The sequence below is a fragment of the Natator depressus genome, chromosome 5 (assembly GCF_965152275.1).
Source record: "Natator depressus isolate rNatDep1 chromosome 5, rNatDep2.hap1, whole genome shotgun sequence".
NCBI lineage: Eukaryota > Metazoa > Chordata > Testudines > Cheloniidae > Natator > Natator depressus.
The window spans coordinates 35512999-35539835 of record NC_134238.1 but is presented as its reverse complement, the minus strand read 5'-3'; the positions used below and the strand labels follow the sequence as shown (position 1 = coordinate 35539835).

Sequence of the window (26837 nt, the reverse complement as noted above, 5' to 3'; positions counted from 1 at the left end):
TCCTACATTGAATAAGCTCTACTTCCAACATATAATGGCATTTTTGTATTTTCCATAAGTTATAGAGAGAAACTGACTGGGTTGCTAACTCAGGGCACATGAAATTTACAGTAAATTGATTAGCTAGCTGATGTTCTTGTTAAAGCATTTATGTATGAGAGTCCAACTCATATACTAACAAAGGTACATTTCATAATCTCTTCTATTTATTCTTTAGCATTCATTTTAAATTTTGTTTACCTTATTTTTACAACTAGGTACATTTTGAAACATTTTACATGTAAGCAAGAAGTGTCTTTGAAAAGTTTCAGGATATTCAGTATATAATCAAAAAGAAAAGGAGTACTTGTGGCACCTTAGAGACTAACAAATTTGAGCATAAGCTTTCGCGAGCTACAGCTCACTTCATCGGATGCATATATGTATATAATCAGTTTAGAAACTTCCAAGATTTTCTTTAATTTCTCATATCTGTATATGTAGTTATTGTGGTGGCTCCCTTTGGGAAATCAGCTCAACATAAGCGTCATTATAAAGCCAGTGACATTCATTTTTGTATCGGGTGTTAGAATCCCTGGTGCCTTGGTATTGTTGCACATATAGTACACTTAGGAAAACACTCCTGGTTCTGACAGTCTCTGAGCTTTGTGCTACAACAACCCTAAAAAGAACTGGACTGTTAAGGCTGATGCAATAGCCTCAACTCAGCATTTTCTTGATTTTATTGCCCCATATCTCATCTTAGAAAGACACTGTTTCATCACTTAGGGCCAAAGTATCACCCATCTAAAAATAGGTTTCAGAGGAGCAGCCGTGTTAGCCTGTATTCGCAAAAAGAAAAGGAGTACTAGTGGCACCTTAGAGACTAACCAATTTATTTGAGCATGAGCTTTCGTGAGCTACAGCTGAATGAAGCTACATCCGATGAAGTGAGCTGTAGCTCACGAAAGCTTAAGCTCAAATAAATTGGTTAGTCTCTAAGGTGTCACTAGTACTCCTTTTCTTTTTGCCCATCTAAAAATGTTTGCAAAAGAGTCCCAGAATACCTGCTTGTTTTGCAGCTAGCAGGAAGTTAGCTCCCACTTAAACTCTAAACAAAGGATGAAATCCACGCTCTCCCTACACAAAGCTCAAGTGTTCATGGGCTATGCAGGTGTAATGAAAAGAGACTGGAAGGAGTGAAATCATCCCAGCCTTCCCTCTTTCTGTGGCTGCTGTTTCAATCTATAAACTGAAAGGGCAACCAGAGCCTCTCCACATTTGTTGCTTGGGATGCTGTAATCCTGAATTCCACAATAAGCACCGGAAGAAAACAAAAACAAAAATCAATGGATACCAAAAGCAGAGGACAAAACCAGGAGTGAAAGAAGTGTTCTTTTCTCTTTTTCTCCCTGAGGCCTAGTCAACATCTAAACCTGTGGTTGACCTAACTATTTCTCTCAGGGATGTCAGAGACACATAGTTAAGCCTTACCTAATCTCCAGTGTAGACAGTGCTGGCTCAATGGAAGACTTCTTCCACCAGCCTAGCTACTGCCTCTCGAGGGGGTTGATTTACTACAGTAACAGAAAAACCCCTTCCATCATTGTAGCGAATGTCTACACTGAAGCTGGAGGGTAGATGTCTCCTGGGAGTCCTCTACCAGAGCCTAATGAAGCCCTGTGGGCTAGTTCCCCAGTGCAATAGCAGTCCCTTTGGTCAGAGAAGGCATTCCACAGAGCCTGCTCAGATCAGTGTGGGGGGTGGGACGCTGTCAGCCCACCCTTCTTGTGTGAAGCCTATTCTGGAGGCAAGGACCTTAATTCCCATTTTACGGGAGCACATGGACTTCTCCTTATGTTTGGCAGGGGTTATCTGGTCCTTGTCCTCAAGGGGTCTGGAACCCCCTTTGTCTGTTGAGGGATAGGTAGGTGAACCCACGCCACCTACTTCCCTGGGTTCCAGCTCAGGGCCCATAAGCCAGCCAGGTAGAATCAGTCCTCAACAATTCTCCTGCTCTACCCTGAGCCCCTTCTTGCCTCCATTGGTTCTGTAGGCTTCTGCAGCCTGTCACATTGGTCATCCGTGCTTTGGGCTGTTGTCACTCTAGGGCAGCATCTCACCAGCTTACTGGCAGGATCATTTTTCCCTAGCTTGCTTGCTCCTCTGGCAATCATCCCACCATTCTGCTTCTGAGCTCTTTTATTCTCCCATCTGCAATGGGGCTCCCAATCAGTGCTGGCCAACAATTGCTGTATTAATTCTTTGGTTGCCAGTTCTACATGGGTTCTATACACCCCATGATAGGCCAATTATCCCCCACTTTACAAGCTCCCAAGCCTCTCCATTGCATGTTAGCCCAGAGGACATGGTGCAGGGCTAAAGCTGTGGTGGATTCCAATGGGAAACCAGCTCAACATAAGTGTCATTATAATATCAGTGACACACTCTAAATAATAATGAACCAAATCCCAAAAGGAGAGGGTCACTAAGAAAAAACTCACTGCAAAGTCTGAGTCCTGGTGAGAGAGGAAATAGGTAGTAGGTAAGCTGAAACCCAGATTGGATAACTCCCAGCAACAGCACCCAAATAAAAATAAACCAGTTTTATTTTTTGTTTACAGATTACTTCAGATATTACAGTAGAACCTCAGAGTTACAAAAGCCTTGGGAATGGGGGTTGTTTGTAACTCTTTCAAAAGTTTACAACTGAATGTTGACTTAATATGGCTTTGAAACTTTACTGTGCAGAAGAGAATGCTGCATTTAACCATTTTAATTTAAACGAAACAAGTGCAGAAACAGTTTCCTTACTTTGTCAATTTTTTTAAACTTCCCCCCCTTTTTTTTTAAGTAGTGTACGTTTAACACAGTACTGTATTTGCTTCTTTTATTTATTTATTTAGGCCTCTGCTGCTGCCTGATTGCATACTTCTGGTGCCAAACATGGAAGATATAGGCCCCTTAAAGTTTACATCAAAGAGAAAAAGACTCTCCACGAAACTTTGAAAAATGTGATTTGTCAAGAAAAAGCAAAAGAATGCAAAAAAAAAAAATGGTCAAAAGTTATCAGTTCTGGACAGAATTCTATGATGCTGGCAGCAGAAGCCAGGAGAAATAAACTGTGCTGGTGGCTACTGGATGAGTTTTGTAATGTAGATGATGTGCCACCAATACTCTATCAGAGGGGTTGCTTTCAGAAATACACAAGCAAATCATATTTGGTACATATCAAATTTGTATTGAACCCAGGAAAGAAAATGAACTCTGAATCTGATCAGAGAACATCACATTCACCTGCTTCTGTAACCACCAGAGCAAGTACAACCTCTCATCCCCGTCCTGTTGCATTGCTTGCTTGCTTGAGAAAAAACACACAAGATAGATAAGAGACTTCATATAATAGAAACGTTTGAGAAAGCAACCAATCTAATGGAGGTAGCACTTCAAAGAGCAGATGATGACATGTTGCATAGACTATTAGTGGAAGACTTGATTGCTAAGGATACAGTTTATCGCTCAACATGCCTTTCTACTTGAGAAAAAACAAATCTCTTAAACCAAAGCCATCTAGTTACACTGCAACAATACAGTCACCTTAGGATACTGCATTTTATCAGCTGATTGAAGAGACAGAGAATCTTATGTACAACACGAAGGCTCCTCTGTCAAAACTGTGAAAAAGATATAAAGCCCTATTTCCCTCAGATGTAGAAACTGCAAGCTATTCCACTAGTAAATTACAGGCAAGATCAGAAAAACACTATGGTTCTGCAATTTCATTCCATGCACAGCATGGACTAAGCAAGTCTACCTTTGCTCTATGCAGTGCAATAAAAATAGTTGATGCTATCTAAGCTGCTAGTTTCTGAAGCAAGAAGTTAAGTCATCCAAATGTTTTCTGGATGTTCTTCTCACAAATGAGCCTGATGAACAGCTTTCTAATAAACAAGTGTTTTTGTATAATGCCGCTTCAATCCTTGTGTGAAATAGCTAAAACGAAAGCCTCAGAATATTATCCAAAGCCAGGTGATTGTAGTTTAAAAAGCTCAGCTATTTTTATGCCCCATTGGTGCAGGAGTTTGTCCTTTAATTGATAAAGGATCATGTAATTCAGCCAGCAGTGAGTATCATCCTTCAGGAGACATTCAATGAAGGTGCCTCGGAGTTGCAGAGTGCATAGTATTTAACAGTTCCAAAATGATCATGCTACTGCACATAAGCCTTGCTGCACACCTATGCCATGAGTCTGCGTCTCACAATTTAACTGACATACCACACCTTCATAGATTCTGCATCAATTATGATGAGCTAAGAGGGTTCATTACTATTGCTGCAAAAACTGAAGTAGAAAGACTCCGGGAGGAATGTTCATTCCAGTTAGAATTGTACCACTTCAAGCTCATTGAAATCCCATCCATGAAGGAAATGGTAATATAGACATCAGTGTACAGACCATTGATGGAAAAAGTACACTTCATTCAATGGCTAGAGTGGTATTTCAAGAAAAGTCTGAAGATATTTCTTTTGATGGTGGACTATTACTGAAGCAAGGGAAAGAAAGGTCATTTACTCATCCCAGGCAATCAGAGTCTCTTACTCAGTGTTCAGCATTTTAAAAACTTAGAACACATCTAGAACCAACTCACCATGAAAAAGTACTTGAGAAAACAAACATCACCACCTACATATGAACACCGTTTGAGATCTCCCCTGGTGTCTTAATACCAAATGATGTCCACACACCACTTTGGTTGATTTCAACCACAAGCTTGCAACTAAGAACTCCTCCAAAGCAATTGCATATGCATCTATTGTGGATGCCAAATCAGTTGACGTGGCCACAGTCTATACTATCATCCTGAAATGTAAGGAAATGTCAGCAGCTCTAGGAACCCAGCATGCGGTTCAGACCATGGATTGACAGCTGTATAGGGTGGGATCGATGGGTGTGGGGCATGTGGAGTCACATGCCCCCCCATATTGCTCAGTCACATGGTGTGGCTCGGTCCCCTCCCTGCAAAGCAGCTGAGCCGGGGAGCTGCACCAGACACAGAGGCAGAGCTACAGGAGGGATCCCCTCTAACTCTTCCAGGAGAGGCAGTGGAACAGCTAGGAGCCGCACGGAAGGGCTGCTGCTTTCCAGGAGGGGAGGGGCTGAAAGGGGGGGGCATAACTTGAGCTGTTCTGGGGTTGTGCCTCCCCACTCTCAGCTGGTATGGGTTGTCTTTGGGTCACTGTACAGAGAGCTGCACCCCCATCTGCCCAACTCTTGTGCAGCCAGACCTCACCCCATATCCAGACGCCCCCACAAGCCTCAACCCCCTACACCTGGAACCCCTTCATGAACCCCTGCACCCAAACTCCCCACCCCATCAAGCCTCACCCCCTGCGTCCTGAGTCCCCCTGCACCCCCCCACCAAGGTCCCCCCACATCAAGTCCCCCACCTCTACACTCAGACCATCCCCGCTGAGTCCCCCGCACTCAAATCCCCACCCCCAAAGAGCCCCACACTCCCTGCACCTGGACCACCCTGACAAGCCACCCCCCCATACCCAGATCCCCATCCCACTGAGCCCCAACCCGCTTTATCTAAACTCCTATCCCACAAGCCCCACTCCCCCAGCACCCGGACCCCCTAGCCAAGTCCCATCTCCCCCCTGCTAAGTCAAGACCCCCCCGCTAAGCCCCAACCACCTTCACCTGGACCCCTCTACAGAGTCCCATTGCCCCTGCATCTGAAACACCCCAACGAGCCCCTGTGCATCCAGATCCCTCCCACACCTGGATGCCCCAGAGAGCCACTCACACCCAAATTGCCCCACACAGAACCCTCTCACCCCACACCTGGATTCCCCCCATACTAAGCTCCTCCACAGTTGGATATTGCCAGGCTAAGCCTGCCGGCCCACACCTGGTACATCTGGTGTGGAGGGGTAGGGCCCCGGGGTGTATCCATAGGTGCAGACTTCTGCTAGCGCCGGTGGATGCTCAACCCCCTCCCGGCCCTGCCCCGACTCCACCCCTGCCCTATACCCTCCCGCCCACATTCCAACCCCTTCTCTAAAGTCTCTGCCCCTATTCTGACTCCTTCCCCAAATCCCCACCCCAGCCCTGCCTCTTCGCTACTTCCTCCCCTGAGCATGCCACGTTCCAGCTCCTCCCTCCTTCCTCCCAGAGCTTGCTACGCTGCCAAACAGCTGTTTGGCAGCGGAAAGTGCTGGGAGGTAGGTGGAGGAGTGGGAACGCGGCATGCTCAGGGGAGGAGCTGGAGGCAGTGGAGGAGGTGAGGTGAGGTGGGGGGGCACGGGGAAGGGAGCTTGGCTGCCAGTGGGTGCAAAGCACCCACTAATTTTTCCTAGTAGGTGCTCCAGCCCGGAAGCACCCATGGAGTTGGCGCCTAGGAGTGTATCTGGGGCAGGCCTGGCCCTTGCGCTGTGTCATGGTCAGATGCAGCCTCACCACCAAGTCTGTGTCCCCGGAGAAGGGAGGGGAGGCTGCAGGGTGATCGCCCACCTCCATGCAGTCTCTACTCCCCATTGCCATGCTGGAGCTTCCATGTTTATTTATTGGCAAATAAAACTTGCAGAATTTTAAAATATTGTGTGCAGAATTCCATCAGGAACAGAGCAGGGAGGAGGTACTCAGGTAGTTCTAGCATTTGTCTGACAAACATTGGCTGACACTCAAAAGGTGTTTGAGTTTGCAAACATCATTAAAGAGCTTGATGATGCTGTAACTCAGCATATGCTGCCACTACTGGAGAAATTTCAAATATGGGGGTAGGTTTCAGAATGGTAGCCATGTTAGTCTGTATCAGTAAAAACAACAAGGAGTCCTTGTGGCACCTTAGAGACTAACACATTTATTTGGGCATAAGCTTATTTTATTGGATGCATCTGATGCAGTGGGTTATATCCCACAAAAGCTTATGCCCAGATAAATTTGTTAGTTTCTAAGATCCCACAAGGACTCCAAATATGGGGGTATGTCCCATCTCCTACATTCAAGTTCTGGGATCATTTTCTCCAGGTTATGTAGATACTACTTCTAAAAGTGAGAGGATGATTGGAAACTTCAGCTATACACACACATGAAGTATGGAAGGCTGGCACACTGTGTTTTACTACAAACGTGACCAGCTAAGCCATGTAGATACCAATCTACATTACTGACATGTTAAATCTCCCTGAAAAAGTATACAGTGCCTTTGAATATGGGGAATTTGCGGATGATAATGATGTTGACTAAAAATGTCACCAGCACTATTACATTGCGATGACACCTATATACATTTATTTCGTTGTACCCTTTAGATTGTTGTTGTGATGTTCTGAGGTCAGAAAAAACCCCTATTTTGTGTTTTGAAATGATACATGAGTCATTACGTTAATAGGAAGGAATGCAAATAGTTGAAAGTGGTCATTTTAACATGTTGATGGTGTCATTATCTCTTTTTCTATGGTAATGGCATCACTTTACAGCTCTGCATCATATCTCATCTTAAATTAGACATAATAAGCTTTCAAATGATGTATGACGTGTGTGTTTGTAGAGAGGGTACATTAAGTCAACCAAATTGGTTGTGTTTGCCACTCACCTATATGCCAGGTTTCAGAGTAGCAGCCGTGTTAGTCTGTATCCGCAAAAAGAAAAGGAGTATGTATGGCACCTTAGAGACTAACCAATTTATTTGAGCATAAGCTTTCGTGAGCTACAGCTCACTTCATCGGATGCATGTAGTGGAAAATACAGTGGGGAGATTTTATATACACAGATAATGTTCCCTCAAGCATATGCCCCTGAGCAGCACTCATTAGTGTTTGTGCTTTACCCAGGAAGAGTGCAAAGGAGACCTCTCTCAATGGATCACACAGTGGAAGACAGGAGGGCCATTCTCTTCTCCAGGTGGGAGAGGAGTGCCTGGGCAGCTTTCCTGCATATTGTGGATGGAAAGTGTCCTTTCTGACTGGGGTAGGGGGAATCTGGACAGCCCTCTGTATTGTGGTGTGAAGAGCGTTCTCTCAGGAGGGTCCCTGGGCAGCCCCCCTTGTGGGATGGCTAGCGCTCAGCACCCTCTCAGGTGCTCCTGTATTGTGGAACGGGGAATGGACTCTTGGGTTGGGGTAGAAGTCTGGACTTCTGTGTTGTGGGGTGGGGAGCAACCAGCACCCTCTGGGTATGGGGCGGGGGGTCCCAGCCGGCAGCCCCCGCACTGTGGGGTGGGCAGCACCCAGCGCCCTCTGGGGATGGGGCAGGGGAATCCCAGGACAGCCTCCTGTGCTGTGGGGTAGGGAGCACCCAGCACCCTCTGGGGCCCTGTGTTGTGGGGTGGGGAGCGCCCAGCACCCTCTGGGGATGGGGGTCCTGGGACAGCTCCCTGTGTTGTGGGGTGGGGAGCGCCCAGCACCCTCTGGGGCGGGGTGAGGGCAGACCCTGGAGAGAACAGGAGGAGGAGGAGGAAGGCCCCTGGAGGCTGCCCTGGGCTCGGCTCTGCGCCGCCTCCTCGCCGGCCTCCCTGGCCGTCTGTGGCTCCAGCTCCGGCTCCGGCTGCCATTGGCTTAGCGGCCCCATCCGGGCACTTGGCGCAGCGCTACTGCTCAGCCCGAGCGGTCCCAATATGGCGGAGGTGAGCGGGGAAAGCGGACTGGGGCGCTGGGGTCCGGCCGGCTCGCTGTGGGGCCCCGCCGCCGGGAGGCCTCTCGCGCTGGTCCCGCCGGCCCGGTAACCTCCCTCCGGAGACGGGAGGCCGGCAGCGGGGCTCCGGGGGCGGCACGGGGGCTGGCTGAGCCGTCCGCACCGGGGCAGCGGGAGCCTGCGCGACTAGGCCGCGGCCGCCCGCTCTGCGGAGCGGGGTGCCGGGTCCCAACCTCGGGGCGGCGGACAGGCCCCGGGCACGGCCGGGGCGGGCTGGTTCCGTGGCCGGGGCGCGCAGAGGGGCCCCAGCGGCTAGCGAGAGGGGCAGGGGGAATTGGCCGGTGGAAGGAGACCCGGGCAGGGGTGCGGGGAGGAGGAGACGGCGGCCGGTCCGGCTCCCTCCGTCACTCCCTGCCCCTGTCACCTCCTGGCCGGGCCGGGGGAGCTGGACGGGGCTCCTTGTCCGGGGCCTGTCAGGAGACCGGGCCCGGGAGACAGGAGATGTGGCGGAGGAGAGACAGCAAGCGAGAGACTGGGGCAGCGGGGATTGGGATGGAGGGGCAGGACGGAGGGGACGGGAGAAAAGCGCTGAGGAGGAGAAATGAGGCGTCTACCCTAGGGGGATGGGGAGAGACAGGAGATAGCGGGGAGGAGGAAGAAGAAACCTGGGGGAAGGACAGAGAGACTCCTTCGCAGAGAGCGATGCGGGGAGACAGGGAACTTGAAATGATTGAGAAATCTACCTGTTATCCTGGCTGTAGGATTCCTTCCCCGATTCCCATTTGCAGCGCATCCCTCTAACAGCTCTGCCTCTTTCTCCTTTATATTCCAGGCTTCCTTTGGAAGTTCGAGCCCAGGTTTGTCCTGTTTATTTCCTTCTATGGTCCCAACAGCTGGGTAGCATTTGGTAGGGGTTGGGTTACAGGTGCTTCTGTCAAAGACCCACCACAAACTTTTTCTACTTCTTTATGAAGTTCCCCCTCCTTCCCCCCCCCCCCGTTAGTTCACTTTAAATGTTTTATTTCCATGTCTCCAGTTTACTGCCGAATAACAGATGGAGTGTGCTTTAGAGCAATTCTTTCACCAAATCTGTAGTCTCAACTAATTACCCAATTATTTATCCTTGTGTCACCTGTTTTGTTTTGTTTTTTTTAAACTTTTGGAAGTGAACTTCTTAGTAAAAATATGTAGACTTAAGAGAGTGACTACTTTACTGATATCCTTTAACTACAAGCTCCTAAAATTCTGATACTTGTTATTAACAAGTTTCAAACACTTTTCAGTTATTACTTACTCTTTTGTCTTAACCTTAATATTAAGTATTATTATTTATCCCCCATCTAAGGCCTCAATCCTGAAAAAAATTATACACATTTAACTTTACACATGCAGATATTCCCACTGACTTCAGTAGGACTGTTCATGTGTAAGATTAAGTTCATGCATAAGTGTTTTTAGGATTGGGACCTTATTTTGCTTTTGTTCATGAACAGTTGTCATTCTCCAGATGAGCTCAAAAAGTAATTTATCTTTGATAACAAAAATTAGTCTTTATAATTTAATTGGCTGCATTTTAATTACATTTGTTAAACTTATTAATTTAAACTAAATGTTTACATATCTGAATAAAAATACTTTGTCAGATCCATTATTGAATATTCCAAGTTAGTTAAGTAAATGGTATATTTTTGTTTAAAGACTGTAAATGGAATACACTTCCCACTTTAGTTATACAAACAAATGTAAAACAACAGAGTGCAGCAATTGGCAAGTGTAGTTTCAGAATATATAATGTACTGCATTTTATATTTGAAATTATTATTTAACAATTATGTATCTGAATACTACTTTAGAAGCTGTGGGAGGGAGCAGTGTCTAAATAATGTAACTAAAAAATTCAACATGTAAATTTAGTTATTGTAATTAAAAGGATATTATCAACTAGTTTTAGGCTCTGTAAATTTTGAGAGTTCTACAAGAACTAATACGAATTGTCAAGTTTTAATGGATGCTTTTTTTAAAATATAAAAGGAACAACTTTTGGTTTGAAATGTTTCCCTGCAGTGTTGTGAACTCAAACAATATTGTTCTAGTGAGAACTGGAAAATGAAACTGAGTGTTTGTTTTATTTTTGGATAATGAAAATAATGTTGAAAAAGAAAGTAGATGTCTAAATCTAGAAAGTGAACAAGAAATTAAATGCTTTAAAATCTTCAGGTTAGCAATAAAGGGAAGGATCTTTAAAAATTAGTATTATGAGACTTTGCTTTTGAACCTAGAAGTAAGGTGTATGTCTTTATGAAATCTAGGACCAATATGAATGTTTCAATGAAATTTGAAATCAGTTCCTAACAAAAATATTTCTGGGCACTTTCTGCGATCTAAAAATTGCAACATAGTGCTAGTGCAAAAGAACCTGAAAGTGAAACTGAATGGAAAAGAAAGTGTAACTAGCTAGTCTGTCTTCCCTAGCTGAAGGAATGCAATAAGTAAATAGAATAGTGAACAGTTAAATTTTTAAAGTTCTTTATTTCAGTAATCTGTGATGTGGAATGTAGTCTTGTGGTGTAGAATACTTATTTTTTAAAATGTTTTAAATCTAATGGCATCCTTTCTAATATTGTCATAAAAATGTATTTAAATTAGAAAATGCAAAGCAACAGAATTGTAAAAAAAAAAAAAAAAAAAAAAAGACTGTAGGTAGTCACTTAAATAATGTAGCAATTTCTGTTGGACAAGATAGTTGCCACTTACATTATATTCCAAATAAATTAATAAATGAATGTAGTCGGTTTCTTGTTCTGTATCTTTCATGTATCTTATTTGTGAATTAGAACTCCAGTGGAGTTTGTTCCTCCATTCTGAATAAACTACATAGAATGCAATGAATTTTAATGAAACATCTCATTCATGGGACTAAATTCTTCTGACATAGGTGCTCAGTTCTTATTTTGCTATTAGAAGAAAGTGGATTCATCAGAACAGCTTTGAAGCTAGGCTGGCTATTCTAACAGTGAAAAGATATGCTCATCTCTGGTCAAAAACAGGCTCCACAAGGAACATTCTGCTTCTAGTTATAGCATCAAATCTAAAACCTTGTGTCAGAACTATATTTTACATTGTAATGCTCATTTTGGACATGTTTTTTAAGAATCTCGTGGTTCTTATCTTATACACAGTAAAATGTGTAGATAGGACTAGACTTTCTGAAATTGACCTAATTTGCTTCGCTTTCAACATAATCTCCTTAGATCTCCAAGTGGCTCAAATTGCAGAGCAAAAAATTGTACCTACAGTTTACAGGTACAAAAATGAAGGCCCAGTTAAAGCCACTTGAAAACTTGTTACTCTCTAGATATACAGTAAGGATTGACCTTTCATTTAAAAGAATGCACACAACTTATTTTGATTATAGTATGGCTTTGTGTGATTCATATTATTTTTCTTGTAGTTGGCTCTTTATCTTCTGAGGATCATGATTTTGACCCTACTGCTGAAATGTTGGTACATGACTATGATGATGAGAGAACTCTTGAAGAGGAGGAAATGATGGAGGAGGGCAAAAACTTCAGCTCTGAAATTGAAGATTTAGAAAAGGTAGGAGAGTGGCTTTTGACCTTCTTTTCCTAATCATACAGCTACACTGTACTTACTTTAGTAAATACAAAGGATGTTCTACCTTCTCTTTCATTTATCTTGTTTAAGGAAATTCCATTGAAACAATCGTAAATGCCTTTCAGCCAATTTAAAATAGTCAGATTTAGCTATTGGATAAAGTGGGTGGATCTTCAGTTCGAAGTTACAACAGGACTCAGTTGATCAGTTCCAAAGATTTCAGAGCTGTGTTAATTAAAAGTACTTCCCTTCTAATTAATATGACAATAGTGCTTTTGCTTTGGAAGAGAAATTACTTACCCATGGAACAAGTTTGTCTTGTGTTTATAGTATCTGATACCACTGTCTCAGTTCTTGTTTTTATTAAGTGGGAAATGTATTAAAAGCATACACCACAAATAGTATTTAATGAGGACTAGTTTCACTTCAAATCGGAATATTGATAAAGCACGGTATAAACTATTTTATCATGGCCATGATTTCATTCTTACCATCAATTGCTTTATTCCATAGCCTTGTTTAAGTATTATGGGCCAAATTAATGGTGGTTCTGAGTCAGAAAATGGGTGTAAGTGAGTTTAGCTTGCATCAATTTGCCATTCTGTAAATGGGCAAAATAATTTGGCTCCTCCTGCTTTATTTTACACTCTTCTGTTAGTAGCTTTTCCTGTTACACCCCATCTTCATCCTTGTCTGCGTGTCACCCATTTTGCACATCCACTGAATGTCAAATTGATGATAGTTATACTGCTGTTTGCTGAGCTGCTTATAGCACCATTCACATATCTCAGAAATCTCATCCAGAGATTTCCAGGGAGATGCACCTGGTACCACCATCTGAAATTGGCAGTATATGTTTAATAGTGCAAGGTTATATTTGCTGTATGTGGGACAACACTGCACATTGGTAGGCTTCCATATCACCAACTCTATCCTTTAGAAATTACCAATTTTTGTTGTAGGTTTCATACATGCAGTTGTAAATCAGAAATAACATGGTTTTAAAAACTACACTTAGTAAACTATTACTCCACAAAATTACCTATTTGCTGCTATTTTGGAAGAGAGAGAATCAGTGCCAATAAATTAAAGGATATATTGTTTTAGGTCACAATCCTGCAAAGATTTAAGCATGTGCTTAACTGTACTCACTGTGAGAAGTCTTTGCTGGGGCCTTAGATGACTACAAGAAAAAAAATCACTTAATCAGAATGGGAGTTCAACAAGAATTTTAAAACAATATTTTTATATTTCCATTGATATGAATCAGGCAACTGAATAATACCTGGGAATTGCCATTTTGTTAATTGCAATAGGAAATACAGCCTGATGACAAGTAACAAGACAGGATTATCAAAAGCTGCTGGTATGCAGTTGTCCTCCCCAGTTCTTCCTCAGCTCACCTTCTTCGTCAGTCTCCCTATTTTCTCCTCCTTCCTTCCCAGTTTTTTTGTTTTGGGGAAGGAAGTCAGTATAAAAAGTATTTTTGGGGGTGGGTAGAAGCAAAAACTAACAATTTCTGAGAAAATCTGTTGCTGGCTGCTTTTTTTTCTCTCTGGCTGCAGCTGTGATTATAACATCTTGCCACATTGTCAGTCTTTAAGTTGATAATATGGTTGCTTCCTGCTTCACTATTTCATATTTTTAAATATACAGCGGACCCTCGCTAGAGCGCGGATTCGCATATAGTGTGGTGATGGATCTCAAATTTTAAATTGGGATCCATGGTAATGCGGCCCCTGCTATAACGCAGTACCGCACATGGATCCCAAACCCCATGTTCTAGCGAGGATCTGGTGTATTTGGTATCATAAAGAAATTTTAGTTAGTTAATCATACTTTACACTGAATCAAGTGATTTATAAACTGTTTTTATATTCAGTTAATATTTACTTCTAAGCCTTTTCTTGTGTGTGTATATATATGTGTGTGTGTGTGTGTGTGTGTGTATGTATATATATGTATATATCCAGTAAATCATTTTCGGAGAAATTTGAAACAGATTTTGAGTGTGCCTCAGTATGTGATTATGAGCTAAATTCAGCCATGTATTTCAAATTTTTTGAACACTTACCCAATTTTTTTTCTAAAAAGACAGTATTCTTCTTTTTGGAATTGGAAAGTTATAATCCTTTTCAATTCACTATTAAACTATTTCAAAATTAATCTTGTCCCTTTGTGCCTGTACAACAATATGAAGTATTTGACAATGTTAAAATGTTAAATATTTGTAACTTTTCTTATATTAGGAAGGAAGCATGCCTTTAGAAGATTTACTGGCTTTCTATGGCTATGAACCTACAATTCCAGTTATAGCAGGTTCCAGTGCAGATAGCTCCCCAAGTGAACTTGCGGATGAACTGCCAGATATGACTCTGGACAAAGTAAGTCAAAAACATTTTTATCTGTATTTAAGTTTAAAACTAGGAACCTGCATGATCTTTGTCTTTCTCTTGGTAATGCAAAAGTTATTGACACCTATTCATCTGAATGCAAAGTATCCACACTAGTCCTCTTAATGGACATTGAGAATCTGACTCTGATTTTACTTACTTACAGTATGCTTGTAAATGAGGCACAATTTCATTAAAGTTATTGATGCTAAATGAGCATAAAAGAAAGTAGAACCAGTTCTTGAGTCATTTGTAATGTTAAAGACTTATAGTTTTATTTTGTTTAATATCACTTTTTAAAAAGTTTAAATTTGGAACTTTCAGTAATGTGTGTGAAGCTGGGGAGTATTATTTATGGCTTCAAATATATATATACAGCTTATCAAAATTTCTGTGGGTACACAATTAATTTGAAAACTTGCTCCTGAATACTTTGGAGCATTTCTTTCAACTGGATATGAAAAGTATTAGATTTGTGGCAGGTGAGAGAGAAACTTTCATATATGCAGAGACTGGGTGTATTATGCAATTAGTATAAAACCTGAAACTTCAGTGTTTTAAATTGTGATTCTTGGAGATGGTTTTTCCAGTTCTCCTGAACTTTTAAACTGACTGCTGTGCACTTTAGAGTCCATTAGGGTGCACATTTCAGTGTTACCGTATGGTTACAAAAAAACGTGGTCTGGATTGTTACCTGATGCATATCCATATGCAGTTCTTCCTTTCCAACTTCTCTGTGTGGAAGAGGGAGGCTCAGATGCATCTACAAACTCTGTAGAAGTTGCTGTTCACTATTAGCAGAAGGAAACTGAGTGGGGCAGGACAACAGGATTCACATAATTCTTTGTGCAGTCCTGCAGAGAACCCTAAGAAAAAGAAATATGGGTCTGGGCTGTATTAATTCTTCCACAGAGTTCTGGGGGACGACGTGGTCAGTGATCAGTTCCTGGTAATGCAGCTCCAGTGGAGCTGTGATGCTAGGACTAGGGGAAACTCCAGAGGGGCCAAGTTGATGCACAGCCACAGGGTCTCCAGAGATCCCTGGGCTGCTTCAGGTTTGGGGGCAATCCCCAGTGGGTTTTTTCACTTGGGGCAACTCTGTCCCAACCCCCTCTCCCAACCCCCCCCCCCCCCCCCCCCGGGGGTTTTAATGAGGTCAGGATGAAGAACCTCAGAGTCAGCTCTGGAGTGAGTGGTGAAAACCACTTTCACACTGTTTTGGGTTTCTGTACTTCAAAAATCTTAGGAATATGATTCTGATTTTTTTGTGTTTAAGTTTTTGGGGAGTGTAGAAAAATAGAATAAATTTTGGTAAAAAGTTAAATAATGTGTTTGCTAATATAACCTCTAACTTGCTAGTGCAAAGGCTTACCAACCTATTCTTTGATTTTCTTTCTTTAATGATACAGGAGGAAATAGCTAAAGACCTCTTGTCAGGTGATGATGAAGAAACACAGTCTTCTGCTGATGACTTGACACCATCAGTTACTTCACATGAAGCTACAGACTTCTTTCCTCGACCTTTAAGATGTAAGAAAACTAATGCTATAGTAGTGCTGAAACATTCTAAGCGCTGTATAGATGTATAGAAAGATTGTCCTAATTACAAAATTAGGGCGCAATCCTGTAAGGTGCTGACACCATTGATTTTATTGGAAGTTGAGGAACACTGGCACTTCGCAGGATGTTCTCAGGGTATCATTTTTTGTTGAGATTACTGATGATGCAACTATAGAATCTGATACTTTTCCATTGAGTTGTGATCACAGAAAAAATATGATGGATTAATTTCTTGACAAATACCCGGTTATTAATTTGGCTTTTATTTGGAGTGCCCTCTTGTCCTTGTTTACAGGAAAGGGTAAAGAGGAGCACACAATCAACTTTCTTTTAATCTACTATTTGTTATTTTATATCTCTACCATATCTTCTCTCATACTTCTTTCCAAATTGATACATACTTGTTTAGCTCAATATTTTAAATGGCCCTGAAACAGCTGGATAACAGAATTTAAAATGGACAGTGTAGAGAACAGTTGCCTTTCAGATTATTTTGCTGTGGTTAACTCCGGGTTAAATTGTAGTACTAGTATCTTTCTGTTGCTGTTCCCCAGACCTATACTTGCAGTGCCTTTGAGACAAATTAACGTAGGAAAATTATCTTATTTCCTTTGACAGTCGGCTATCCGTTTCTAACACAATCAGTTGCAGTGATAGTACCTTCTACTGTTTAACTTTTATGCTGCAGTTCCACAGAAAAGCAAATTATTAAGAGCTATTGACCATTGTCTCTAAATGAAAGCAGATGCTCTTGTTTAGTTTTAAAGTAAAGTAAAACAGATGCAGTCATGTAGTTCTATGTGCAAACTGTAAAATACGGCTAAGTAACACTTTTTTGTGTGTGTGTGCATATAAAGCAAACACTACGTATGACGGAGATAAGGAATCGGATGGTGAAGATGTTGAGGCAGACACTTGTAATTCATCTGAAGATTTGAGGAAGGTAACTGAAGTATTAATTACTTACACATAATAAATCTCAGTGGAATTTTCTTACAGTTTGTTTTTATTTCAGATTCTTTTTTTATGTATCTAAGACAGTGCTTTAATCCTGGAATCAAATGCATCTTGTATTGACATTTTTAATGCTCACATGTCTGAGAGTGTAAAGTTAAAGTGTGTGCGTGTGTGATTTCTGTTTGTTTGTTTTTGTTTTAAACCTTCAGGAAATAATGGTTGGTTCACAGTATCAGGCTGAAATACCACCTTACCTGGGCAAGTACAGTGATGACGAAAAGGGTAAGTTCTTCTGTTTTACTTCTGCTTGGTTAAATAAAAATATTAAAGTTTACTTAAAAGTCATGAGGTAAAAAATTGACTTCAGAAGTTATAACAATAGTAGCCAAGACAAAATAGACAAAATAGCGCAACTAAATTATCTCATTGTAATATTTAATCCCAATGAATAACTTTGGGTATAAAATTCTCATCAAAAAGGAGAAATAAGAAAAATCAAATATTAAACCGGAAGGATAATAATACTAGATGGAACCATAAAATGGCTCCAGGACGAGCTTGTTACCCACAGAAAATTCAAACTGCAATTGATCATGAGATCCATTATTCAGTGACCTTCAGAAAGAGCATCTTTGCTTGTCTTTTAGAGAGGTCAGGCACTTCAGCCATAATCAAAGAATATTATTGTATTGCCTTTAGACTGGCATAGCTTTGTGGGATACAAAACTGCTGCAGGAAAACATTAAGCAACAAACTCTGTTCTAAATAATTTCCTTTTATTGGCTGAGTAGTTTTGGAAAGAGAGAAATCCTGTGATCATTCTATAAATGTGCTTTTCTTTATACCATTTGTTGCATAATTCTGTCCCTATCTAAAATTGAGGTAAAAATTAGTTTCAGTAGGAAAAAAGTGGATTTATTCAGTTTAGATGAGATTTTTATCTGATTACCTTTACCACCCAGAAAGTTGGGGTAGAAACAGCTGTAGGATTCAGAAAAGGTAAGTATTAAAACTGAAACTTCCTCACTTCCAGATACATTAGGAAATCTTGGAACTGATTGTCCAGTGCATCAATAACTGGATGGTATTCATTTTTTTTCTGTACACTTTCAAATTGTTTTGAATGACCTTTTCTACCTGTAAAATTCTATCGGAAAATAAATCTAATCAAACACAAGCCTGTGGGTGCTTTTGTTGTTTTCAGATTATGCCATTTGTCTATAACTCTATTTTTATTCCTCTGTATCCTTTCTGGAGTCACTTTTAATAATTTAAAGTTAAATACAATGATAGGGAAATACGACCGCCTTAAAACAGTTGAATATGGTGCTAAGTAGTTTGGCTATTAAAGAAAAAATTACATCTGGAAAGCCTAAGGATAGGGCGTAGGAGAGAACAGCTGAGAGGTTTATACAGCTGTAATATTACACGAGTCTTGTTATGGGTTTTTTGTTTTTTAATAAAACTCCTGACCTTTCCTAAGACTTAATTTTAGAAATTAGAAGTATATGAAATGTACATCCTTGGTAACAGTGACAAAAGCAGTGGTGATTCTGGTGGCGTGGGCTTTGTGTTCCCTGGGACAGCTCTAAATTCAGTCTTGTAATGTTACTGTTTGTGAAAGCATCTTCTATTCTTGGGCAGCAAAAGTATCTTATAAGGTGACGGGATTTTTTTGTTTTTGTTTTTAAATCCCTCCTCATTTTAGGAGGTGCAGATCCTCCTCACTCTCTTGGGCTGTACCAGCCTTTGATTCCTTTGACTGCCTTGGATCAGATAATTTGTCTAATTTTGCATTGTTTTCAGACTGTATGAAATGTTAAATGTAATGTCAAAAACGTCTATTCGTAACATTAAATATTTTAATAGCAGGCAAACTGGGATTTAAATTTGAATGTTTGCTGCTAATGATAATTAACGTTAAAGTCATGTCTCGTTTTTTGTTATACGTAGAAGATATTTATAAAAGCCACTTACTTGCACATTAGATTTTTTCCAATGTGATTTGATATAAGATGTATAAATGCACAACCCAAACTCATTACAGAACTTGTATGTCCCTTATGCTAGTAGTTGATGACTATTTGAGCCAGAAATCCCAATATTAGCGTCAAGACAGCCCTTCTAATAATATATAGCAACAAGCTTTTTTGAAGACCGTGATTGCTTAGTCACCTGCTTTTTTACAGCATGGAAAGTGTTTGAACTGAGTGAGGAATAAATGTAGTGCTAGAATTCATATTTTTTACTGCTCATTTATTGGTTTATTCTTTTTTACTGTTTTCAAGGATTGTGTGCAACTCTAAGCAAACAGAGGTGTGACTATATTCACTAGTTTGTAAAACACCCAACTTCATCATGTGTAAATATGCATAAATTTCTTGATTTGAATTCTCTAGTGGCCAGTAGATTTTTTGGTGACAGGTCCTTGTCCTTTGAATTCAGTCCCTTCCCTCCTTGTTCCAATATAGCCTGAATCTGTTCACCTTTGTGGCACATTGCAAGGCATATCTCTTCAGTGAAGTATATGGTATTTGTGCATGTGACAAGGTGCTGTCAATATGTTTGATCTGATTACCTCTAGCTATTTTCTTGTTTTCTATCTTTGGGGAAGCTGCTGATTTCTTAAGTCGTAGTTCTAAAACATTTGTGCCAGAAGCTAATGAATATAAATTCAATGGGGCCATATAAATTTACATCTGCTGATATTTGGTCTACAATATGAAAAACAACAGGATAGGTGTGCATGCTCGCTTACACTCACAACCTTATTTGTATCTCAATGGATTTGCCTCTTAACAGTGTATGAAAATGAAGATCAATTACTTTGGAGACCTGAGGTGCTTTCAGAGATTAAGGTTAAAGAATACCTTTTTGAGACCTCGTTAAGAACTGGAAATGAAAAAAATATTGGAAGAATTCCTGAAGGAATACACACACGGGACAATGAACAAGTATGTTTTATATGCTATCCATTTGTGACACATTGCCTTCAAACTAGTGCGCGTTCTCTTTGTGCATATGTGTAACAGGTAAGAAAATAGTCAAACATTTCTTTTTCACAGGAAGTGCAAAGTAAGACTCCGATCCTGCCAGTACTTAAGCATATGCTTAATATTAAGCACGTGAATAAGGATTGGCAGGATTGGGGTCTATAATATCAGTGTTTGTGATACAGCATGTGTATATGATTGTTATGTTCTTAACAAACAGTTCTCGGTATAACTCACATCCAGCTTTTAGATATCCACTTATATTTTCTTGTGAAACCTTATTTTAAGTGGTATGTAACTTTTTGTTTAAATTGTTTTTATGAAATTTTCATTTTATATAGTTAAAAATTGACTGTTATGTGATTTGATCACTGAAGCTAGACACAGTATCTTAAACTGCTTAGCTACAAACTTTAAATGACTTGTTTTAAACAAAAATATTTCCTTAATTTCATAGGCACTCTATGAACTACTCAAATGTAACCATAATATAAAAGAAGCAATTGAGAGGTATTGCTCAAATGGAAAGGCATCTCAAGGTAAGAGATTTCTGAAATAGTAGGGAATACTTTAAGACTCTCTTCAAAGTTATAATGTACAGAAATATGGAGACCAGGTTCTCAGCCTTAGGTCATTACCCTTTTCGCTACCTGAATGGGACAAAGTGGATGTAACGTGACTGTAGCTGGCCAGTTGGGAATTTCTACTGGAGGAGTTCACAGCTGGTGTAAAGCTGGCAGAGCCAGTTCCTACACCACCAGCAGTTTCAGTCTTCCCTACTCTGATGGGGTAGGGAGGAAGTGGAGCACAGCAAGACTGTGGCATTTCTCAGCAGTTTAGAACTGCTGAGATCAGAGTCAGCTATCTTAAGTTAGAGCAGACTACAGGCTGCTCTAACTCATGTCAAGGCTGCTTGAGAATCAAGAAACCATAGCTGGCTCTGTGATGTGGCCCCACCCTTTCCTGTACTGAACCCTGAATGTATTTCATCAGCACAGGGTAGCTCCACTTTATGCTTTCCTGAAAAGTTAGTAGAGCTGATCCCTACAAATAACAGAGGGGTTGGTCTTTCACTCCCTGTAGTTCCCTTTCACCCTATGCACAGATGAAAGCAAAGGCACACTTGGGGCTTGGTACTGCAGAAACCTCTTCTGTATAGTGCTAATCTCCTTCAACTGCCATAGACTTAAAAAGAAACTTAGGTGCCTAAGGAACTTTAATGGTGGAAACTCTGGCCCTAAGGATTTTATGTGCCTCCGTGGTCAGGCAGCAGCTAAGCATGGGTTTTGAGTATCTTGGTGGTGCCTAAATGATGGATTTTGCTACTTAAAGTAGCAGTTAGGTGTCCAAGCTCTTTTGTGCACCTGGACCTGGAATGACTAAAAATAAATAAATTTAAAAAAATTAATAAATGAAACTGTAACTATCCTTCATCATTCAGTGAACAAAATAGTGCATCCAGAGTTGATGATTAGCAGATTCAGTCAGTTTTCTGACCGAGTATAATTAGAGGCTTCAGTGTATTAAGAATAAAGACAAAGTCTAAAGAATTTAGCAGTTGCTCTTCAAAGTGCATGTGGATTTTCATGAATCTTATCAGTACAAATGTTTGTAACTCAGTATCTGATGGAAATTATCTGAAAATAAGTGCTGTTCTTATTTTGGGAATCATCTAGAAGAGATGACAGCTTGGACAGAAGAAGAATGCAGAAACTTTGAACATGCACTTCTGATTTACGGGAAAGATTTTCATCTCATACAGAAAAATAAGGTAAGTGTTATGTATTTAAGTTGGATGGAGAGAATGGTATTTTAGTCACTTAAAATCTATAAAAGCAACTAATTTATCAGAAGCAGTGCCTAGAGTGAAATAAGGGGCAATGTATTATAGCTGATATGTCATTTGCATGCTCACTTTACCACAAACATCATTCAGCAGTCAACATTTTCAAGATCAGTCAACCTACTAGTCTCTGAAATAGTGTTGTATTCACATTGCATTCATTTATGCATTTATAATATAATTTTGTTGTGTTATACTCCTATGCTGCTCTGGCTTTGCACTGCCCTGGATTCATTCTCTGAGTCTAGACCAGGCAAAATAATAAAATACATCCTAATTAGCCTATCCATCTCATAGCCACCAGGTCATAGGGCTCAGCCACTAAGGTGCTGGCAGGAAAGTGGAGTACTGTGCAATTGTCATTCAACAGTAATTCTTTTGGCTAAGGAGTGGCGATGTAAACTGACTCAGCAAGGAGACCCATCTACCCCTCAAATGGAAGGATGGACTCTACTGTAGGGGGATGGAGGGGAAGGAATAATATATGGAATAAGAGCCTAGATAGACTTAAGGATTGGTACTCTCAGAAACTTTTTCTCCTTTGTATAAGGGAAACAAGTATATATGAAACCTCAAATTGCACAGTGCATGTAGATTCATGGATAATAGAGATAAAATGGATCTTCTGGATCATCTAGACCATCTCTGCGGACTACTTCCATTTCAGTAGTCTAGTTTTGCACACACCTGTTGTCGGAGACTGGGCAGTCTCCGCTAACTAATCTTACAAAAAGGAGGGTTTCCATTATACCTTACTTATTTTCCCTTTTAGCTTATTACTCTTCATACTGCTCTTAGCTTTCCTCCCTTTTTTTCTTAACAATTTATGAAGAGTCAAAATGTGCCGTTATGAACTGAGATTGAGCCATTAGTCTGCTCAGCTACAGAAAATCCAGTCTTTTTTTTTTAAAAAAAATAAGTTTTACATTGAGACTGAGTGAGTGTCCAGGACAGAAATTAAATTGTCTTATCAAGTGGATATAAAATAAGTACTTTTTCCAAATTTGTGTTATTAGAAGACTCTCTTAATCAAAAATGTAACTTGCTCTTGCTATGGGAATGGTCTAACTGAAGAGAATGTACGAGAATGGGGAAGATGGAGAGTACTACAAACCTGCCCCCTCCCCCCCCCCTTTTTTTTTTTTTAAATAAACAAGCATGTTAATTCTTCCTGCCCCATTTTAGGTGAGAACTAGAACAGTTGCTGAATGTGTAGCATTCTACTACATGTGGAAGAAATCAGAACGTTATGATTACTTTGCTCAGCAAACAAGGTTTGGAAAGAAGAGGTACAACCATCATCCAGGGGTAACGTAAGTACAGAGTGCTTGGAATATATCCTTTCTGTTGTCAGTTTTGCATCTAGAGGTTTTTCCAACTTTCATCAGGGTGGTGAAATGCTACAGTGATGTTGGATAAAAGAAATAAAATCCATCTCCTAGTCACACACCTGTTTCTAATATAAGGATGTCTTTCTAGGGACTATATGGATCGGTTGGTAGATGAAGCAGAAGCCCTTGGTGGAGCAGTACATTCTTCAGCCTTAACTTCTAACAGCAGAACAGAGCCCATTCCTGATCAACAGCTAAGCATTCTGAACTCTATCACTGCCAATGACTTGACAGGTAAATCAAGAAAAATCAATATTGAAGTTTTAAAAGACCGTTTTCTGTTGTAACTGTACCTCAAAAAGTCTATTTTTATTTAAATTGTGTGTTCATTTTTTTTCAGCATTGACCAATAGTGTAGCTACAGTCTGCCACTCTACAGATGTGAACTGCTTGGAAGATGCCTTTTCTCCTCTGGACAGCTTACCCCGAGCACCAGTTAATCATGTGCCTGTTGTAACAGAAGAGTTGCTTACCTTGCCTAATAATGGTGAAAATGATTGTTTTAATTTATTTGAGACTGGATTTTATCACTCGGAGTTAAACCCGATGAACATGTGCAGTGAAGAGTCAGAGAGACCTGCCAAGAGATTAAAAATGGGGATTGCAGTCCCTGAATCCTTTATGAATGATGTTTCTGTAAATAACTTGGGTGTGGACTTTGAGAACCACACACATCATATTACCAGTGCCAAAATGGCTGTCTCAGTGGCTGACTTCAGCAGTCTATCTGCAAATGAGACAAATGGTTTCATCAGTGCCCACACTCTACACCAACATACTGCCCTTCACTCAGAATGATTCCAGTGGTGAACTACAAAAACAGTGGGTACTTAATGCAGCAGCAAACTTGATGAGAACTGTCAGGTTTGCTTAGTCTTTCACTGGAAGTTTGAACTTTATGACATCAGTGATGTCTTTGTATGTATAGAACTATATCTTGATTTTATCAAGAATAATTTCATTTTTCAATCCATACGTGTGGAAATGTCAATGATGTTCGGCAGAGTTTGGGATTAAGAGAACTCTGGTGCAGCTTTAAGCTCTGCTTCAATTTTTTTTAAAGCCTGTAGACAGAGGTCACCATCTCAAAACCAGCACAGAAGTTGTGAACTGATTGGAGTGGCTTTTGCCATAACAGATGCAGTGGAATAACAATGTTTACAGGTACAGATCCTGATTCCTGCTCAATGTAGCATTTTATTTTTTTTATAAAGGCAGGGATGGGTTTCTTTAATTTAAACTGCACAAACAAGGATGTTTTTTAATGGAACCTTCTCTCATGTGATACTAAACTAGGGCACTTCAGTTTACAAAACAGCGAGTTCATCTTGGTGGAAGCGAGCACAAGGGACTGTATGAGCAAAGTGTGAAGACGTACACTTAGATGCTGTTGCAAAAATATAGGCCATGGCTACCTTACACAGAAGTAGTTAACTGCCAGAAGGTTTCTGTGTACTTAAACTTATTGGCTAAACAAATGCATTTTAGAATATTGTATTCTGATGGGGTTTTGTCCACAGCTTTGAAGAATGTAATGTAATAAATAACACCAGTTATTGTGTATCAGCTTTTTTCTAAGGCAGCTGATGTATAAAGCCACAGTCTGCACAGTTTAGGATTGACCACTAAATGGTTTCTATTGGGACACACCTTAAATTGTTTGGAGCACTGCAGTTCATTTGAGGGACTATCTAGATTTTTATATAGTGCAGTACAACCTTGAAGTATACATTTGAAAACTTTCTTTAGCATGGATTACGTTTATTTCTTTTGGCAAGTCATTTGTCTCAAAATGGCATTTCAGTACTTTTCTCAATGGGGATTGACAGAAGTACAAGTGCATCTCATACTCAAAATAATTGTTTATTCCAATCAATTTTTTTGGTGAATATTCAGATGACATTTTGGGTGACCATAAATGATTCCATTTAATACCCTTTTATTTAAGTTGTGTTACAGATTCCGACAAAACATAGTATTGGTATGTGATATGCTTCCAGAGCATACGACTTTCAGGTTTGTGCTTTTTTTCATTTTTTGTTTACGAGATTCTGAAGTTTAGCCCAGTACAACTGAATTGCAGTAGACTTTCCCACACACACCCAGACTTTTCTTTGCACTGTCTGTAATGCAGATTTAATTGCCACTAATTTGCTTGCATTTTTTTTAATGCTTAAGTTTTGACTGCATTGGTAATATTTGTAGTAACTGCTTCAAGGTTATGCTGAGTAATATAGTAGTAGTAGTAGACTTTGGGTAGCATTTGAAAGGGACGAGGGTATTTATTATATATACTGTGAACTGCATTGACATCCTGAGTTTTGGATGCAGCGTACCCCCGAGTTTTCTTTACAGCATTGTAATGAAGATTGCTTTGAACTGTTTACGCAATAGCACATTTACCATAAAAATTAGTTTAGCACAGTGGACAAAAGTAGTTAGTGATAATTTGTTATCAATTCTTTAACTTAAATCTGAAATATGTAATTCTAGTAAGTACACAGTAAATAACGGGTAGCCTTGGCCCTGTGTTGTACTCTGACATTTGTAGCCAAGTTGTCAGCTTCTTGTTGCTGTGTTTTGTGCTGAACTTTGTACCTTGTTTCTTTTGTTTATGAATCAACACATTTTATGTACTTTTGTAAAATACTAGCCATATTTTTTCATTGTTATTCATACAAGTTTAACTATGGGTTTACAGTGGCTGGTCTGTATAAAAATCATTACACAAAGATGACTGAATGCTTATACCAGTTGCACTTAAATGAACATGCCCATTCTCATTAGCTGATGCAGTAATATATTCAGTTTATCTATGCATTGCTGGGATCTTAATATAGACAGAGACTTGTCTAAAGTTTGGATTGTCAGCAAGTTGAATGGACACTTTAGTTATTTAATAAAGACTTTTGACCAAAATTCAGAAAATGATATGAGAGAAAAATGATTTCCAGCTAGTCTAATAGATTTTTAAATTCTAATCTTATTTAGCCTCTTGGCTAGCTAGCTGGTACCATTTACTTTTAATTCCTTGTTAAAATGAGGCAATAATTTGCAAGATTTGTAAATATGTACATTCTGCATATCTTTTTAGATATCTATTTCAGTATTTTCTGACTACTTGTGTATAGTAACATTTTTGTGCATGCTTGATGTGACATTCATAAATTTGTACCACTATGACTTTATCCTTGTAAAATAGCTATTTATTGAATTTTTCTTTTTAAAAGCTGGACTTACCTATTTTTCTCTCAGTTTAAACATTTAAATGGAGAACTTGTTACTGTTTATTAAAAGAATTGCGTTTTTAAGGGTCAGCATGAAGATAACTGAATTGCAACCACATGAAGAAATTATATTGCCTTGATTCTTGGATGGTGAAGCACAATTCTTGTAACAAACTGTGATGAATTCTTTGACCTTTGCCGTGTTTTTTTTTTTTTTTCCTTCATATGAACAAACCAAAAA

At 40.1% G+C, this 26837-nt stretch overlaps 1 protein-coding gene and 1 long non-coding RNA gene across 4 annotated transcripts in view; one reads left to right on the top strand and one right to left on the bottom strand.

Moving 5' to 3' along the window:
- Positions 1–9510, bottom strand: part of LOC141987333 (uncharacterized) — a 26414-nt gene extending 16904 nt beyond the window's left edge. Inside the window, exon 1 of the long non-coding RNA XR_012639499.1 lies at positions 9361–9510. This is a non-coding gene — a long non-coding RNA (uncharacterized LOC141987333). The remainder of the gene's footprint in view (positions 1–9360) is intronic.
- MIER3 (MIER family member 3) lies at positions 8519–26837 on the top strand. 3 transcript variants are annotated; one of them, XM_074952567.1, is made up of 13 exons: positions 8519–8609; positions 9450–9474; positions 12069–12214; positions 14482–14616; positions 16035–16155; positions 17043–17128; positions 17352–17424; positions 19945–20096; positions 20593–20674; positions 21815–21906; positions 23164–23291; positions 23458–23603; positions 23710–26837. In XM_074952567.1, the coding sequence occupies exons 1-13, from the start codon at positions 8601–8603 to the stop codon at positions 24165–24167; spliced, it is 1653 nt and encodes a 550-aa protein (XP_074808668.1). In that variant the 5' UTR covers positions 8519–8600; the 3' UTR covers positions 24168–26837. The 3 variants fall into 3 exon arrangements, with proteins under 3 accessions (XP_074808668.1, XP_074808667.1, XP_074808669.1); XM_074952566.1 differs by having other exon boundaries at positions 21812–21906; XM_074952568.1 differs by lacking the exon at positions 8519–8609 and having other exon boundaries at positions 9428–9474.

Coding starts and splice junctions, on each gene's coding strand:
- MIER3 (XM_074952566.1), top strand. Junction 17,425..19,944: donor GTACAGTGATGACGAAAAGG/GTAAGTTCTTCT, acceptor GCCTCTTAACAG/TGTATGAAAATGAAGATCAA. Junction 21,907..23,163: donor ATCTCATACAGAAAAATAAG/GTAAGTGTTATG, acceptor GCCCCATTTTAG/GTGAGAACTAGAACAGTTGC.